Below are 16174 nucleotides of genomic sequence, written 5' to 3' on the forward strand. Positions count from 1 at the left end.
CCCCGTCCCCCGCTGGCGCTGCCACTTATAGCTGGGACGGACACATCATCAACAACATACTGTGGTATATTTCCTGTATGGTCGACAACCCGTACAGCAAAAAATCAAGAATGAACTTGAGGAAGTCATATGAGACAGACCACTAAGATTAAGTTATCGTAGAAAGATGCGGTATACGGAGGTTACCATCATGGAGACAATGAGATTTGGAACAGTTGTACCGCTTGAGTTGTTACTCATCGAGCACTTAAAGCACTTAAACACTTCTATTGGTGAGGCATCATTGTTTTCTTCAAAGTTTGGCTTACTAGCCAAACCAGGTGCTCCAGGTTACCACTTAGTTCAGGCCCTGCCATACATTTTAGACCTCCTCTCGGTAAATTTTATTTTTTTATTACACACTTGATGGATTCCACGAAAATGTGTGCAGATCTAGTTTAGTCGCACGCGTGCTGTCAGTTTGCTGTTTATTTTCTGAAAGTTTCTGACATACATAGGATATATAAGAGTATGTTATTTACAATTTCATTAAATTAATTTTATAATTTGTTCTAGGCTAATACAATACCTGAAAATACTTTGGTATTCTTTAGCATGGGCACGTCACAATTACTGGGATGCTCGTGATGATTTCCAATCAGGTTAGTATCACCAGTAACGTTAACTGCAGGGAAAAACTATACTTGAATTGTTTTGTTTATATTGTTTTCAGTTGACAGTAATGTATATAAACATCCTATAATCTATAGGCTAAATCATCAAGATTGCACAGAACAATAAATAAAAAAGGAAACTATGGGCATATTATGGTTGGTTATCGTTTAAATACTGATAAAATCAAATAGGCCTAATATTAAATAAATATTGATTGTTAAAATTTTCAGCCACTCCATCGGCGAAAAATAGAAATGACAAATTAATCTACAAGTGGTGTCGCATTTCGTTCTGGCATGAACACGAGTGCAGATTGTATTTGTTTTTTTGGTTATACACAATACATTTGTAAGGAGAATGGTCACATGATCAATTGCGATTTGATAACAAAACGGCTGAATATGTTTGCATAGCGATCACAAGGCATAGACCATAAAGCCTGCTCTGTCACCGATAATCATTATTATATTCAGCAAGCGAGCCGTAAAATATTATAACGGCACAGCTAACGAAGCACAGCAGGTTTTAGCATGTAAGTTGGATTTAGGCTTGTCACGTTGTTACACGATGCTTCCAACAGTGCGACAAGACAGTTACTGGCAACAAGCATATATTGCACTTGGTGCTATTATTGCATGCAGCATTATCTAGGTCTATTTAACCATAGAGCTATTTTCTCTATGATTTAAGGGACAGAACTGGCATTCCTTGTAACTTGACATGCGGTACTGTTTATGAATCGTTGACTATTACACTATTGTATATTCCATTTATTTCACTTACATTTAGGATGTTGGATATAACGACCGGTGTATCTTTACTATTAGTAGCAGGTGTCTTGTTAATAACATGGATGTACATGAACATACGGAGGCCAACTGGAATGCCATCTGGTCCAACGCCCTACCCTATCATTGGAAATGTTTCAGGTAACAATATTATTGTATAATGTACTACATATTGTGTATATGTCAATATAATAAGAATAATTATATTATCTATCAATTTAATAATATAATAATAGGACTATAATATAGGCCTACGTTTTTATATAGCGCTAAGTCTTAGAAGCGCTTACTCCTTTATTACCCCAGTCATTAGAAAGAAGCCTATTGGGGCAATTCCATAGTTTACTGCATGAAATATATCAGCGCATTTTGTACTCGAACCTCCTCGTATACCCACTTACTCAGGTCCTGGGTGAAGAGAAGTTGGATTGCCCATGGTCGCAAGCGACTTGCACAGCCAGCGAGGGTTTCAAACCCGACCTCAAGGTTAATATTCCAATCCACAACCATTGCGTACAACAGTTAAACATCCTAGCTCCAACTGGTTATTTATGAATAATAAATAAGAAATATTTCCTATTAAAAATTAAAAAAAAAACTTCCTTAGCTTATTTCATTTGTGTATACTGCAGCTACTTCCAAATCCTATGTGTAAATGTTGTTATCGTATTTAAGTTAGCTGTTTCAATAAATAAATCTGTAACTGTATTTTCCTATAGATCAATAAATATTACATTATTAAGGTATGTAATCCCATATTGTAGATTAATTAGGCTATCACCTAGACTCCAGGCTCGACCACGTTGATAACCTTCAGAGTTTCATCTTAGCTATTGTCGGTTCACTGCTGGAATACCCTGGCTCTACTTGGCTATTAGTATGCCCTAAGTTGTGTCGTCAGTTTCTGTGGTTATTTTTTATGGGATTGTCAATGCATATAGGTCTACGTACGCAGGTACGACGATAGAACCTAATATACTTTTTGTTTGCTATAATTTAATTACAATTCCCCCTGACGAACACTAATGAACTGGCTGTAAAGATAGCCAAAATAGAGGCTTTCCACCCGCTCGAGTTCTTACTATTTTCAATCCATAACATATATAGTTTTCCCGTTTCTCTTTGCAGCCGCCATTTGGTTCATAAGACGTCTTCGCAGACGCTATTTGGTTCCTGAGACGTGTTTTTGGTAACTGCGCTTGCTCGACATGACTCGATAACCTCACTTACTCAATGCACATGCTCACTGGATGTCTAGCATTTCCAAGCGCATGCTCACTGTGTTTTTAAAGATAATTCACGGATGTTATTTGGTAACTGCGCATGCGCATTGCTTAGTTCGGAATTCCCATTTCTTCGTAGTAAAATTTACCGCTACGTTCAGTTTTTTAAGGACTATTTCATCTTGATCGTTAGTACAGCCTAAATGTGAGGCGCGAAAATCTCAATTTCAATCTTCATAATGTATATGATACTAATGATGAACGACATAACTATGTTTTGACCTGCCACATGTCATCATAATGTAATAGTTCTTAGCAAAAATTTGTCTTTTTTTAATGAAGTATTTATGGGCAAAACACCACCACATGAAATATTCAGAGAAATGTCGAAGAAGTACGGACCAATAATTTCTTTCAAAGTTGGACCAAACTGGGCTGTGGTGATAAACAATTACGAACTGACACAAGAAGCCTTGCTGTCGAAACCAAACGATTTCAGTGGACGTCCAAGTCTCTATCTTTGTAAGTACGTTAGATTCTGTCAGTGTTGAGCTGGAAATTGAATTAACGTTCGATACGTTTCTGATAGCATAAATCTTTTAAATCATCACAAACGCTTTCCAATGTTCACAAAATTATATATATTCTATAGACAAAATTAAACATAAGTATATAATTATTATATTATAATTATAGATAATTATTATTATTGTAGATAATAATGCAATAATAATAATGAGTATTTTTTCTTTTTAGTGGATTGGATCACTGACAACCAAAAGGACATTGTTCTTGCTCAACCAACTCCAATCTGGAAGTTTCACAGAAAGCTAGCTCACTCAGCTATCAGGTTAGTATACGGCCACGTTCAGTCATAGATATAACAGATTCAACCTTCAATCACCTTAATCTGTGGTACCGTACGCCAGCAAAGTATGAACTGCCGTGATGGGCAAGATAGAGATAGTGTACGTAACTGTGAAATTTGTTGGGTGATATAAAAGAGAATGACGTGACCTAAGTTGTCTTCAACACATAGTTATAAACCATTACCGTATTAATGCTCGAATAAGCGCAGCTCTCAAATATGCGCCGCACCAAACCTGATTTTTTTATTTTTCGTTAAGCGCCGCGGCCGCGGCGCTTATTATCGAGAGTATATATTACCCTGTGACGTAATGAAACACTGAGAAATAGAGTTTTAAATACAATGTATACAGTTTTAAAATGAATGAATAACACAATGAAGACACAAACATTTCTTTATAAACGTTTATTTACGATGGCGTACGACTTATGATAGGCCTACCGAACTATGGGAATACGTGAAATAGGTAACAAGGGAACGGGCATGGAAAGCGCTACGCCAATATTATTTTATAAGCGCTGCTCTCGAATAAGCGCTGAACTGAAGCCTCAATTTTTGTAAGCGCCACTTATGGTACTAATATTTGATGAGTTCTCTATTTAGAAAATACGCAACTGGTGAATATTTGGAGAATCTTATAAGGGAAATTATACCACGTATACAGGGCGTCATGACGCAGAAGGCTGGGACACCTTTTGATCCACATGAAGTCATTACACTCGCAGTCTATAATGTAATCGCTTCAATGTGCTTTGGCCATAAGTAAGTATCTTATCGTACGTAAGCTTCTTTGAAAAAGTAAGCCTCGATTATTATTATTATTATTATTATTATTATTATTATTATTATTATTATTATTATTATTATGATTATTATTAATTATTATTATTATTATTATTATTATTATTATTTATTATTATTATAAATCTATTAATAATAAATACAAGTAGCACATCATGGAAAACAAAACAGGGAACCGTCAATAGGTAAATATCAAATGAACCGTTTAAATAGACAATTTAAAAATATTAATCTAATTGATATCTACCGGTATCTATTACCTCCTACCATTTCGTCCAATGTTGGACGAAAAAAAGTATTTGCCTTCTGTAGATAGAAAGACAATAATACTTAAAGTATAAATATGGAGTGTATGAAAGGTCTACTAATTATGAAATTATTTATTATTATTATTATTATTATCATTATTGCTGCGAAGCAGCCACTTCATATTCTTGACAGCAATTTGACCTCTGAAAGGTCATTGTTTGTCAAAAAACAAGAGCCTAAGACGACTGAAAAGCGGAGTTTCCTTCTTTAGTTCTGCCGGGTAAAATCAATTACTTTAGGCGACGTTTGTAGACTAACCAACACGTACCAACGTCCGCATGTCGCGCTAGCCTTATCCTACTCTAGGCCTAGACTAGCTAGGATGGTATAGGCCTAGCCTTGAAGGGACGAAGGTCCCAATGAAAAACAACGTCTCTCCTTGATAGCTAACATTGTCTATTTAACATCACAATAATTCATTATTAAACCTATAGTTGTTTTTTTGAATTGTACTCCACAAATCTCAGCCGATACCTCGCACAACTCGAGTAACGTCTCGTATCTATTGTCGTGACGTCATGACTCGCTGGCTCACACTTGCGATGTCTCGCACTTGTGATCAAATAACACACTGGCTCGCACTTTGGCAACACTATTTGGTAGTCAACTCGCCCCTAGAACACCCGCCTTGGAAACTTGCCCCATAAAAAATGTACACTTCCTAGACCATGCAGTCTTCAAAAATAAAAAAAAATTGTAACCTTTGGTAATCAACTACATTTTCCACATACATAGAAATTTTTGAAACTTTATTTAAAAAACCTAAACCATAATTCACCACTATAGACACTTTTTGACAAAAATGAAAAATTACGACTTTGTTACCCAATGAGAAGTGTTCTAATATAGACAATGGGTCGTGTCTCATACTATTTTTTATATTTTTATTATTCATTATTTTCACTTGACTCGCATAAATAATTTTGTTCGAAGAACATTTATATGCAGTTGTACTTCGTAGCACTTCACTTGAAATTTGCAATTTCTAGTTATTATTGTTATTATTATTATTGTATTGTGTATGAAAGGTCTACTTATGAATTTATAGTCCATGAACGCAGAATCCGTTATGAACACAACAAAGAAAAAAATTGTGTGTATATAAACATGTGCATTTTAAGGTGAAAAGCCAAGTATAAAACCTTGAACACTAATATATCCTACGTTTTACTATAGGTATGAATTCAACGACCCTGAATTACGTCGAATCATCGAGTTACAAAAAGAAATGAATGAAGCATTTGGAAATGGTACCCTTGCTGATTTCATTCCTATAGTCCGTCAGTTAATAAGTTTAAAAAATTGGCAATAGAATCCTCTATAATGACTGAAAAAGAAGTTAGTCAGCATTTAGAAAGATATAGTCCAGGTAAATAGAGCTATTTCTAATGGAAATTTTAAGACTATTTTGCAAACAATTACGGTATGTTAGGAGTTCTGTAGAACGTATTCATTTTGTAGTAGATATACACTACTGATATGCGATTTAAAAAGAATCACGTTTTTATTGAGGTTATGATGTTCTTCAGATGAGCCTGCTAATGATCTGATAGAGCTACTTCTACAAGCACAGAGAGAAGAATTACAAGGAAATGATGATGAAACATCTAGAAAATTGACAGACGTACACATCAAGCAAATTGTGGATGATCTTTTCAGTGGTAAGCAACTTGTTGCATTTCCAAACAGGTAAACGATTCATTTGAATCACGTAATACCTGTTACTAGTTTGACATGATGCCATAATTCTGAATCCTTTTGACAGCTGGAACGGACACATCATCAACTACATTATTGTGGGGCATCGGTTGTATGATCGACAACCCGTCTATACAGGAAAAAATTAAGATGGAACTTGACGAAGTCATTGGAGGCAGACCGCCACGAGTAAGTGATCGTGGAAAGTTGCCATATACGGAGGCTGCCATCATGGAGATAATGCGATTTGGAACAGTTGCACCTCTTGCTGTGACTCATCGAGCACTTAAAGACTCTTCTATTGGTAAGGCATCATTGTTATTCTGACCTCATTAGTCAGATATGACGTGGTATTGCATTATCTTTTTCTTCTGCACAGACTTATATGATTAACTTATCATTCACAACTGGAATTTTCCCGGAGAAGCTTAAACTTGCAAAAACTATACCAATTTTCAAAAGTGGAGCAAGGGATGACATGTGTAACTACAGGCCTATTTCTATATTGTCATGTATGTCAAAAATTTATGAACGAATTGTCTATGACCAAACGGTTTCTTTTTTAAATAAGTATAAAATCCTGAATGAAACACAATACGGCTTTAGAAAAGGACACTCTACAAATCACGCCCTCATTCTTTGTCAATTTGAAATAGTATCTTAATTACTTTTTTTTTTTCGGGCGCCACTATTGTAAAGCTCTGCTTGTTTGTGGTTGCCCTTTCCAATTCCATTTTTATATATATATGTACTGTTTATCTATGCTTTGAAAAGATTTGGAATAAATTTATTTTGAATTTGAATTTTGAATTGACCCTAGTTTTCTGTTCTATGGAATATCATGCCTCCGCCCATTAAAAACTGCCACTCTCTGTCAGCAGTTTAAAGTGTGAGCCTTAAAACCTACCTGGTTATTGCGACGTGGTGGGCTGGGTATGGTAGTTTTGCACACATTATTTTCATTTTATTATTTTTATCCTTTATGTACGGTATTACCATATTTACTTTGGTATTTGAAATATTATGTTGGTTTGGATTGGATTGGATTTATACGGTGTAAACACCAAGGATAGCCCACGAAAGTCTAGAAGATGACTTATTTACTGTGGTGTCCTTCTGGTGGTGATTGGGCAGTACACCGGGAGAAATCCCCTACTCTTTCCCAAAGAGTGTACTGCGTTCCTTAGTGATGGGCCATAATGCACACGGGACCAACGGCTTAAACGTCTCATCCGACGGTGAGCTAGGATAACTTATATTTCAGCCCTCCAGCTGAAACACAAGGAGAGGCAGCGATGAGAATTAAACCTGGGAACTAGAGATATCCACGGTTCAGCGCACACACAGTGGCTACCACCAGATTAACCAACTGAGTTAAGTTACTTTCCCATCTCATTGGTTTGGGTGGGCTGTAGTTGAGGAAAGTAATAATTACAGTGGAGAGTAGTTATCGCTTTGTAACCCCAAAGAATAAGCGCTAGTAGTAGCAAGTACACGACTAGTGCTTGCTATTTTACTCGTAGAGTAACCTACACATTTTAGGCGTTGGTAGGCCTGTTTTCATTACTTTACCATCCTAAATTCCGTCCGTTGAAAACTGCATCTGTTTTACCACGTAGTGCTGGAACCAGGAATATTCAGGACGCCAGAAATGGCACGTTCAGAAAGTTAAGATTTGGATATAATTTTCTTTGTCCATCATGTATTTTTTCATTTAGAAAAAAAAATAGCGAGGAGGGGAGGGTGGGCCGGCCACTTTTTTAAATTCGCCACTGCTACGTACACTAAGCATACTCTTTAGGTAACCATAAAATTTCGGAACATTGTAATATTTTTGGTGTTTTTTTTTTTTAGGTTTTGTTGATCATGCTCTTTATGAAATCCACAAAAGCTTGTGCAGAACTAGTAAAAGTAGCAAAAGTGGTATTACTTTGCTGCATGTTCTTTAATGTTTTTGTTAGATAAAAAGATATATTAGTAAATGTTATTATCAAGTGAATATTATTACGTTTTAGGCTTGTACACGATACCAGAAGATACGTGGGTGTTCTTTAACCTATGGGCACTTCACAATGACCCGAAATATTGGGATGCACCAGAGGTTTTCCAACCAGGTATAGTATAGTCAGTAAAGTTAATGACAGAACAAATTGAAAATATGATAGTATCGAAATGCTCGCCATCGTGTCGGGATTCAATATTTTGACATTAATTATGTCATCATGAGGAATGATACTTGGAGTATGTATTATACTATCTTATCTGAGATTAATCAGTGGACCTTTAGGTAATTGAAAATATATATATATATAGAGTTGCCTGACGATCGCAATAGCGTGAAACTCCGAGTAGCAACATTCTGTTCCAGCGACCTCCAGTTCTATAGTATATATATCTGTCTCTTATACACATCTCTACTGATATGCGATTTAAAAAGAATCACGTTTTTATTGAGGTTATGATGTTCTTCAGATGAGCCTGCTAATGATCTGATAGAGCTACTTCTACAAGCACAGAGAGAAGAATTACAAGGAAATGATGATGAAACATCCAGAAAATTGACAGACGTACACCTGCCTCTTATACACATCTAGATGTGTATAAGAGACAGCAATTTGCTTAGCTCATGAGTGGACAGTACATATTTAAATGGTTAAATAAACCTCATTTACTTGCTCTTGTTCCAAAACACTGATTCTGTCGAGTAGCTTGTCCATCTCCAACTCCAACTGTGACTTTTCATTTGTTATAGTTGCAATCTCTAACTTAGCTTCCTCAAGTTCTTGTTGCATTCTTGAGTGTTCAGTTGACATCCCATCCACTGCTAAATTCACCTTTGACGAGGCATCTTAATGATGGGTGCATGTATATATCCCGAATAGTATAAAACAATACGAAGTTAATCAAAATAAAGATGAACACGGTTGACATTTAACGAGATATACAATTTATTCTACGAATATTACAAGAGCTGCTGCTCTCTTTATCAACGTTTACCGTATACGTACTGAACATATAATCAAAATATTGCGTTCAACAGTAGGCGTGGTGAGCTAAGAATAAATCATGGTATAACAATGTAAGAATAGGAAAGATTGATATAAACTATGGCTGTGCTATCAAATAATGGTCAATGAACGTATAGCCACTCAAAATGCCAAGATCTTTGTTAAAGCCTTGTTTATCATGGGTGTTAGGTGTAACACCCAACGCATTTCACCACATCCTCTGACTTTCGTTGTGCATATATAAAAACAAAGCCGGAGGATGATTTAATTATCCATATTCTTCAGTCTATCTGGTCCAATCAATGATATTTTTCCTTGTTTTTGGTATTCAGAGCGATTTTTGGATTCATTCAACTCTGTTAAGCAACGTCTACCGAGCTTCCTGCCGTTCTCCACTGGTCGTAGAGTGTGCGTTGGAGAATCCTTGGCTAAAGCAGAGATTTTTCTTCTTTTTACGTGGTTAATTCAGAATTACAAATTCTCTAAGCCACCAGGTGTGGAAGGTCCGGTAGCGGTCAGTGGTTCTCCACAGGCAATAGTAAATGTTCCAAAGCCTTATAAAACTATTGCTACACCACGCGATCAAATATAATAATACTAATATATCGTATCATATCAATTATTTCGTCTTCAGTTCAATTATACCCGCACAACAATGATATTTAACACCAGAAGGAATTGCTCAAAAGTGGCGTTGACTAATGTCTGGAAGCTTTGGAAGTGCCGATAGCAACAAAACAACATACATAAGAAACTGAAATGTTTCATGTTAAAATTATAATTTTTTAGATAGATAATCTAGATATTTAATAATTTTATTTTATAATATTTTTAAAATTTGGTTGTAATTTTACTTTTCAGTTCTTAACATTATTGTACAACAATACGTATAACAATGTTGTTTTCATTTTGTATTAATTAGGAATGCAATGTTTGTGAATTCTAAAAAATATATATTGACATTTTTATTATGATCGACATTGTATTCTATAAAATAATTGTATAATGTAAATTTTGTATTGAATCCTTTTTGAAAACCTTACCCCTGGTTTTTAAGTGTTTTGGTAGATAATATATACATATATAACAGTAGAAAAAATGACCAAGTATAGACCATATTTATCAGGTTTATCTTGCCGACGTCTCGCAACTCACTGGGGGATTCAAAGAGTATAAAACTGCAAGAGGTCCGACTGCTTTGATTTCGTATGTCAGTAAGTTTTGTTACTAGGCAATGGAAAGCTAAAAGTACTGCCACGAAATATGGGGCGCCCTACACATAGAAACTCGTACGAATCTTTTAAAGGTTACGCGCCTCTTCGTGGAAGTACTTTTTGCGTTCCCCGGCAGTCGGACCTCTTGCCATTTTAGTACTCTTTGGGGGACTTTAAGAGGCCTAGCCTAGCCCTAGCAGCTATCTAGTGTCAAAAAGAGCGCTGAACGCACACACTGGTAACTACGCGGCGCGCGAAATGCATAGGTCCCCAATGATATTTGCTAGGTTATCGGAAAATTTCCTCTCAAATTTCGCGAAAAATGTTCTATTCTGTTTTATATACCTCATACATGATTCTATGCATCTGATTGGTTAAGAAGAGGGGGGGGGGAGGAAATGGAAAGTACATATTCCCCTCAAAAAGTATAATTCCCCTCAAAAAGTATAATTCCCCTCAAAAATAGCATTTTTTTTAACCTGTAGCGTCGCGAATGTGCCAACTCTAGGCCCACTACATCGCGCTGCTGACGGTAAAAGGGGACTGCGACGAGATTATCCTCTGACCGCGTCACGGATCAGCGAGTAGACGACAAACAAATAGGCCATGGAGGCTGCACGTTTCGAAATGAAGGAGTACTAGCTTGGTCTAGCATTACTTCTTGATGAAGCCGATAGCAAATGTACCAAAAGACAAACTAAATATGTCTTATCAATATTCGACAAATATATTGCAAGATGATGGGTACTGTTGAAATTGAGGAAGTAAGCAAAGAAGAGCTAAGATCACACTCTTTGATCGCCTAGGCTAGGCCTAGCTAGTCGAGTAGTAGTAGTAGTAGGCCTAGTATGTCTCTAATATAACAGGCTAGGAAGTAAGTATACTATTTTAGGCCTTGTAGAATCTATGTATGATGTATATAATATTGACTGCTCTATATTCGGGGAACAGTGAAATCTATTGCTCCTTCGGCCCTCTGGAAGATAGGCTACGGTCTCCATATCACCTTGATGTGTATCAGAACTTTGTGAACTTATAAGGCTGGTAAAGGCTAACGGACTAGCAATAAACAAAAATAATATAGTATTCTAGTCTATATGCTTCGTTTTTATTTTTGGTTCAATAACACTTTATAATGGAGTATATACATAAATATACATTATACATGGTTGCCATTAAATACAATATAAACTAGGCCTATAAATCAAGATAATAGGGGCCTATCATGTAATAAAATTCCTCTGACGGAACTCGAGGCTGCGACCTCTCGCATAAATCAGACATAAAAAGAACTGATATTTCATATGTACATAGAAAAACTGGTCAAAAAATCATAATCATAAAAAAATAATTTTAGAAATATTCCAAACACCAACAAGGGACTTGCTTACCTCAACTCCACCAGGTTTGGGCTAAGGTAAGCAAGTTTTTAAAGTAACACATCAGATGCCTAGAAATGGCCCTCGTACACTTCAAAGCATGTGTGTTTCTAAAATAATGTAGGCTTATTCCCCCAACAAGGTCGAGAATTTCTCAATGGGTTCATGTACCCAGAGCCTGTCCCCCTAATAATTATTTACTTCCCATCATTCGCTCTCTCCCCATATGTCAATTAATACTGAACGCCACTATAAAGTTAACTACTCAGTAAAAGCTGACACATCTTAACACTATCAGACTAGGTGACATTCCTATTCACTTAAAAAACCCGCTTAATTGGGTCATTATTCCTATTAATTCTAACGTTTTCCTATATGATGAGATTAAGTAACGCATTTTACTTACGTGAATGTCGTCTCCACTTAGCTAGCAAATTCCTTTGCAACAATAACCGAATATCGACCAGGAAAATAATTTATTTTTGAGCAATGTAGCGAGCTGGATCCAATTTTCTGGCGGGCCGGAGTTGGCCCGCGGGCCGTAGGTTGAAATACTGGAACACTAGGCGAATTCACGAAAAATGCGATTTCTTTCCATTACTCGCATGGGACGAGTCCAATAATTAAATACGAAGTTCATTACTGCGCATGTTTATGACTATGAGCAAAAATTATTGGTGGACTGCATAAAACTTTTTGTGCCAGTGGATTGCGACAGTAAAGGAGAAAAAATTAATAATACTGGGGAAATGTATAGTCGAAACAATAGCCTAATGTTAACGGGTTTTAATGTTATCACGGTTTTAAAAGCACATCAAATGACGCCGATATTATTTCTTTTTAAATTACCTTCATAATTTTGTTAATTTTCTCAATAATACCAATAAAACATGCAACAGTAATTTGTTTATTCCCTCTTTTGATTAAATGTTTTAAACTTTATTTACAATAATAATTTGTTTTATATAATAGAATAAAAATGAAACAATTTGTAACAAGAAATTAAGTTTCAGACGAATAAATTATTATCTCAATTACAATACACTACGCATGGGCCTATTTTGTCAAATTTCGATACATATTTAAGAACACAATTGTGCCAAAGAAAAACATTAAAATATATCACAAAAAGCTCAAATACCCGGAGCATCTGGGGCTTCACACCATACCACCCCCCACCCACGAAGACCCTTCGCGGCCTTCTGGCATCCAGCGCCTGTCTTTAGGCCTTTTCAGCCCCTTCGTTACGCCACTGATCCGATCCTTTGTAGTTCCGCTTTCATTATTTATCGAACAACCCCCTTCCCAGAGGGAGTGATGGAGAATGAATTAGCCTTTACCCAATTAAGACATTAATAGAAGATGATTATCTATGACAACGAGGCACTGTAGGAAATTCTACAAAACATGACACGGCATAAAAATTGATTTGCAAAGATGTTTTATCATACAGTTTTATAAGGCTTTACAGAATTACATATTATTGACATAAACTGTTTACAGCCTTCATATATGCTGTGTTGTGAATTCTTGTTATGATTCTCATTACAGCAGTCGTCATTGGTAGGCCTGCAGTCCAAGCAAAATATTAGATTCCGAGTATTTCACAATAAAATTAACTCTCCTCCCTAGCCTAAAACCTACAACAAAAATAAACTGCATTACCGTATTCGCGCGAATAAGCGCCCGGGCGCTTAAAATATTTTTGACTCTTTTTGAGGGGCGCTTATTCAAACGGGGCGTTTATTCAAACGGGGCGCATATGAAAACAGAGTGGAAATTGAGGGGGCGCTTATGGAAATAGATGAGAATTGAAGAAGTGCTTATGGGAAATTGGAATATTCAAGGGGCACTTTTTTTTAAATCGAAGATAAACGAATGGTTTTGGTGAAGAAAAGGTAATCGTCGAGAGAGCATGGCTCATGACAAGAATGTTGAGGTACACAACAGCAAATTAGTGGTGGTGGTAAGCGTGTTGGCGATCTGCCAATTCAGAAATAGCAGGATCATTGCAGGGTTTCTTGCTTAGATACGAGAGTGATGAAGTCTTAATTTTTGTTGACTGAAAATGGCCATACAGTTTTTTCATTTTTAGATAGCCCTATTAAATACTAGTTGTTCTAAATATTTAAAAAATGGTAGCAATAAAAAAAGAACGGAATTCTGAAGATGCATCAAAACTGAAAATCATGTTAAACTTAATGGAGACTGAGAGCCCGACTGATGGATAGCTGGACTGACCCACCGACAATGCTAAGGTAGATGCGAATAGTTGATGCAGAAAATTAAGTTGGTGATGTACTGTACTGTATGATTGATTTTTTTTAGAAATCGAGGGGCGCTTAAGACAATTTTCACGTCTATTCAATAGGGGCGCTTATTCAAACGGGGCGCTTATTCTAAACAAACATATCTAGAGTCAGAGACTTGAAAATTCGGGTACTATTTATGACAGGTTAGCTTTAAGAGACACAATCTTTACCGGAGATATTATTAGGCAATATTTACATGATCAAGTGATATAAATACTGTACATATTTGAGTAGGTTCCTACAGAAAATTTTGTTATGACTTAATATGTATAATATATGCTACTATAACAATTTGTTACAAAAATATGGTAGCAATAAAAAAAGAACGGAATTCTGAAGATGCATCAAAACTGAAAATCATGTTAAACTTAACGGAGACTGAGAGCCCGACTGATGGATAGCTGGACTGACCCACCGACAATGCTAAGGTAGATGCGAATAGTTGATGCAGAAAATTAAGTTGGTGATGTACTGTACTGTATGATTGATTTTTTTTAGAAATCGAGGGGCGCTTAAGACAATTTTCACGTCTATTCAATAGGGGCGCTTATTCAAACGGGGCGCTTATTCTAAACAAACATATCTAGAGTCAGAGACTTGAAAATTCGGGTACTATTTATGACAGGTTAGCTTTAAGAGACACAATCTTTACCGGAGATATTATTAGGCAATATTTACATGATCAAGTGATATAAATACTGTACATATTTGAGTAGGTTCCTACAGAAAATTTTGTTATGACTTAATATGTATAATATATGCTACTATAACAATTTGTTACGAATGGTGTAACAATATTATCACTAATAAAATTTAAAAAAAACAAAAGCCTTCGTTGCATGCATACAATGCACTCTGGGGCGGATCCAGAATTTTGAGAATGGGAAGATGGGTGGGGCACCAAATTATCGGAAAACTGGGAAGCGCGGATCCAGAATTTTCAGAATGGGAAGATGGGTGGGGCACCAAATTATCGGAAAACTGGGAAGCGCTAACAGCAGTAAGTATAACGAATGTTGTAGGCTCTATTAAAACATTTTGTATTTGTATTCTGCTTTTTCGTATTTCAATACATGAAGTTTGCTGTATTGAAATTTAAAAACATGTAGGCCTAGTGTCAAATCTGTGTGGGGGCGGTGGGGTGGAACATGTATGTGACCGTTCTCCCGTTGGATTCGACCATCAGCTGGATTTCCAAGTTACATGGGGTTGCATCAGATTCGATTATTGACTGTCTCATGTATGATGGTTAGTCATCGACATTTGCGGTTTGTAAGACAATAATATCCTGTACAATTTCTCTTCGCACGAGTGTTTACATAAGGGTACACCTGATCACTTACTCAAACATTTTGTTTGTATATCGATTACAAGAGACCCAGTTGCCTGGCCGAGTTGGTTGAAGTTTTCAGCGACGGTGACCAGCCATAAACGCTAGTGAAACCCAGTTCAGAAAGTTCGTAGAAGGTAAATTAGATATTATATCCTTAGCCTTTGTCTTCCGGTATATTATGTTTGATAGTTGATTACCACATTGCTCTGCTTTCATAAAAACCCTATGACGCTAAGCTCTGCGCAGGCTGGTCCTGGTAGAATAGTTCAAATGTACATTCTAGGCTTTGGTTGCATATTTCGTTCTATCCAGGCACCAACTGGTTATGTCAACATCAGCGGATCTTGTGCTGTCGAATTTAATATGATTCGTAAAGATAAAATGTCTGCATTATGCCGATTCAGGGCCCAGTCGGTTATGTTCCACCCTGACCCCATCAATTTTAGAAAGTTAAAATAAGGGCAAAAATCAACCACATGGTTTTGCTGAAGGGAGTCTGGACTCTCCATTTTTAAAGTTGTATCTCTTAGGCATTTTTAGGATCTTCACTGACCTGTTATTTTATTCTATCTTAATATAGACCTAAT

General features: G+C 36.3%; 2 protein-coding genes across 9 annotated transcripts in view; both read left to right on the top strand.

Moving 5' to 3' along the window:
• The first annotated feature begins 562 nt into the window (after nucleotides 1–562).
• LOC117119402 (steroid 17-alpha-hydroxylase/17,20 lyase-like) lies at nucleotides 563–11649 on the top strand. 6 transcript variants are annotated; one of them, XR_004447185.1, is made up of 7 exons: nucleotides 563–641; nucleotides 1444–1583; nucleotides 3008–3187; nucleotides 3422–3515; nucleotides 4137–4295; nucleotides 5820–6012; nucleotides 6173–6304. XR_004447185.1 is itself a non-coding variant. In XM_033264202.1 (6 exons), coding segments are annotated over exons 1-6 (630 nt in total). In that variant the 5' UTR covers nucleotides 1074–1184; the 3' UTR covers nucleotides 6163–6298. The 6 variants fall into 6 exon arrangements, 2 of the variants coding, with proteins under 2 accessions (XP_033120093.1, XP_033120092.1); XR_004447182.1 differs by lacking the exon at nucleotides 563–641 and adding an exon at nucleotides 1074–1186; XR_004447183.1 differs by lacking the exon at nucleotides 563–641 and adding an exon at nucleotides 1074–1186 and having other exon boundaries at nucleotides 6108–6248.
• LOC117119400 (steroid 17-alpha-hydroxylase/17,20 lyase-like) overlaps nucleotides 11189–16174 on the top strand; it is a 12033-nt gene continuing 7047 nt past the window's right edge. The window contains exons 1-2 of one of the 3 annotated variants that reach the window (XM_033264196.1): nucleotides 11224–11327; nucleotides 15629–15721. The gene's annotated coding sequence lies outside the window, so the exon portion shown is untranslated. Of the gene's footprint in view, nucleotides 11328–15282; nucleotides 15722–16174 lie in introns of those variants that run through there. The other 2 variants (XM_033264199.1, XM_033264197.1) reach the window with 2 other exon arrangements.

Source organism: Anneissia japonica, unplaced genomic scaffold (genome assembly GCF_011630105.1).
Source record: "Anneissia japonica isolate Jap-2015-1 unplaced genomic scaffold, ASM1163010v1 scaffold3293_len478364_cov160, whole genome shotgun sequence".
Lineage (NCBI taxonomy): Eukaryota > Metazoa > Echinodermata > Crinoidea > Comatulida > Comatulidae > Anneissia > Anneissia japonica.

Coding starts and splice junctions, on each gene's coding strand:
- LOC117119402 (XM_033264201.1), top strand. CDS start 5,967: ATGACTGAAAAAGAAGTTAGTCAGCATTTAGAAAGATATAGTCCAG. Junction 6,013..6,172: donor TTTAGAAAGATATAGTCCAG/GTAAATAGAGCT, acceptor GATGTTCTTCAG/ATGAGCCTGCTAATGATCTG. Junction 6,646..8,356: donor ACTTAAAGACTCTTCTATTG/GTAAGGCATCAT, acceptor ATTACGTTTTAG/GCTTGTACACGATACCAGAA.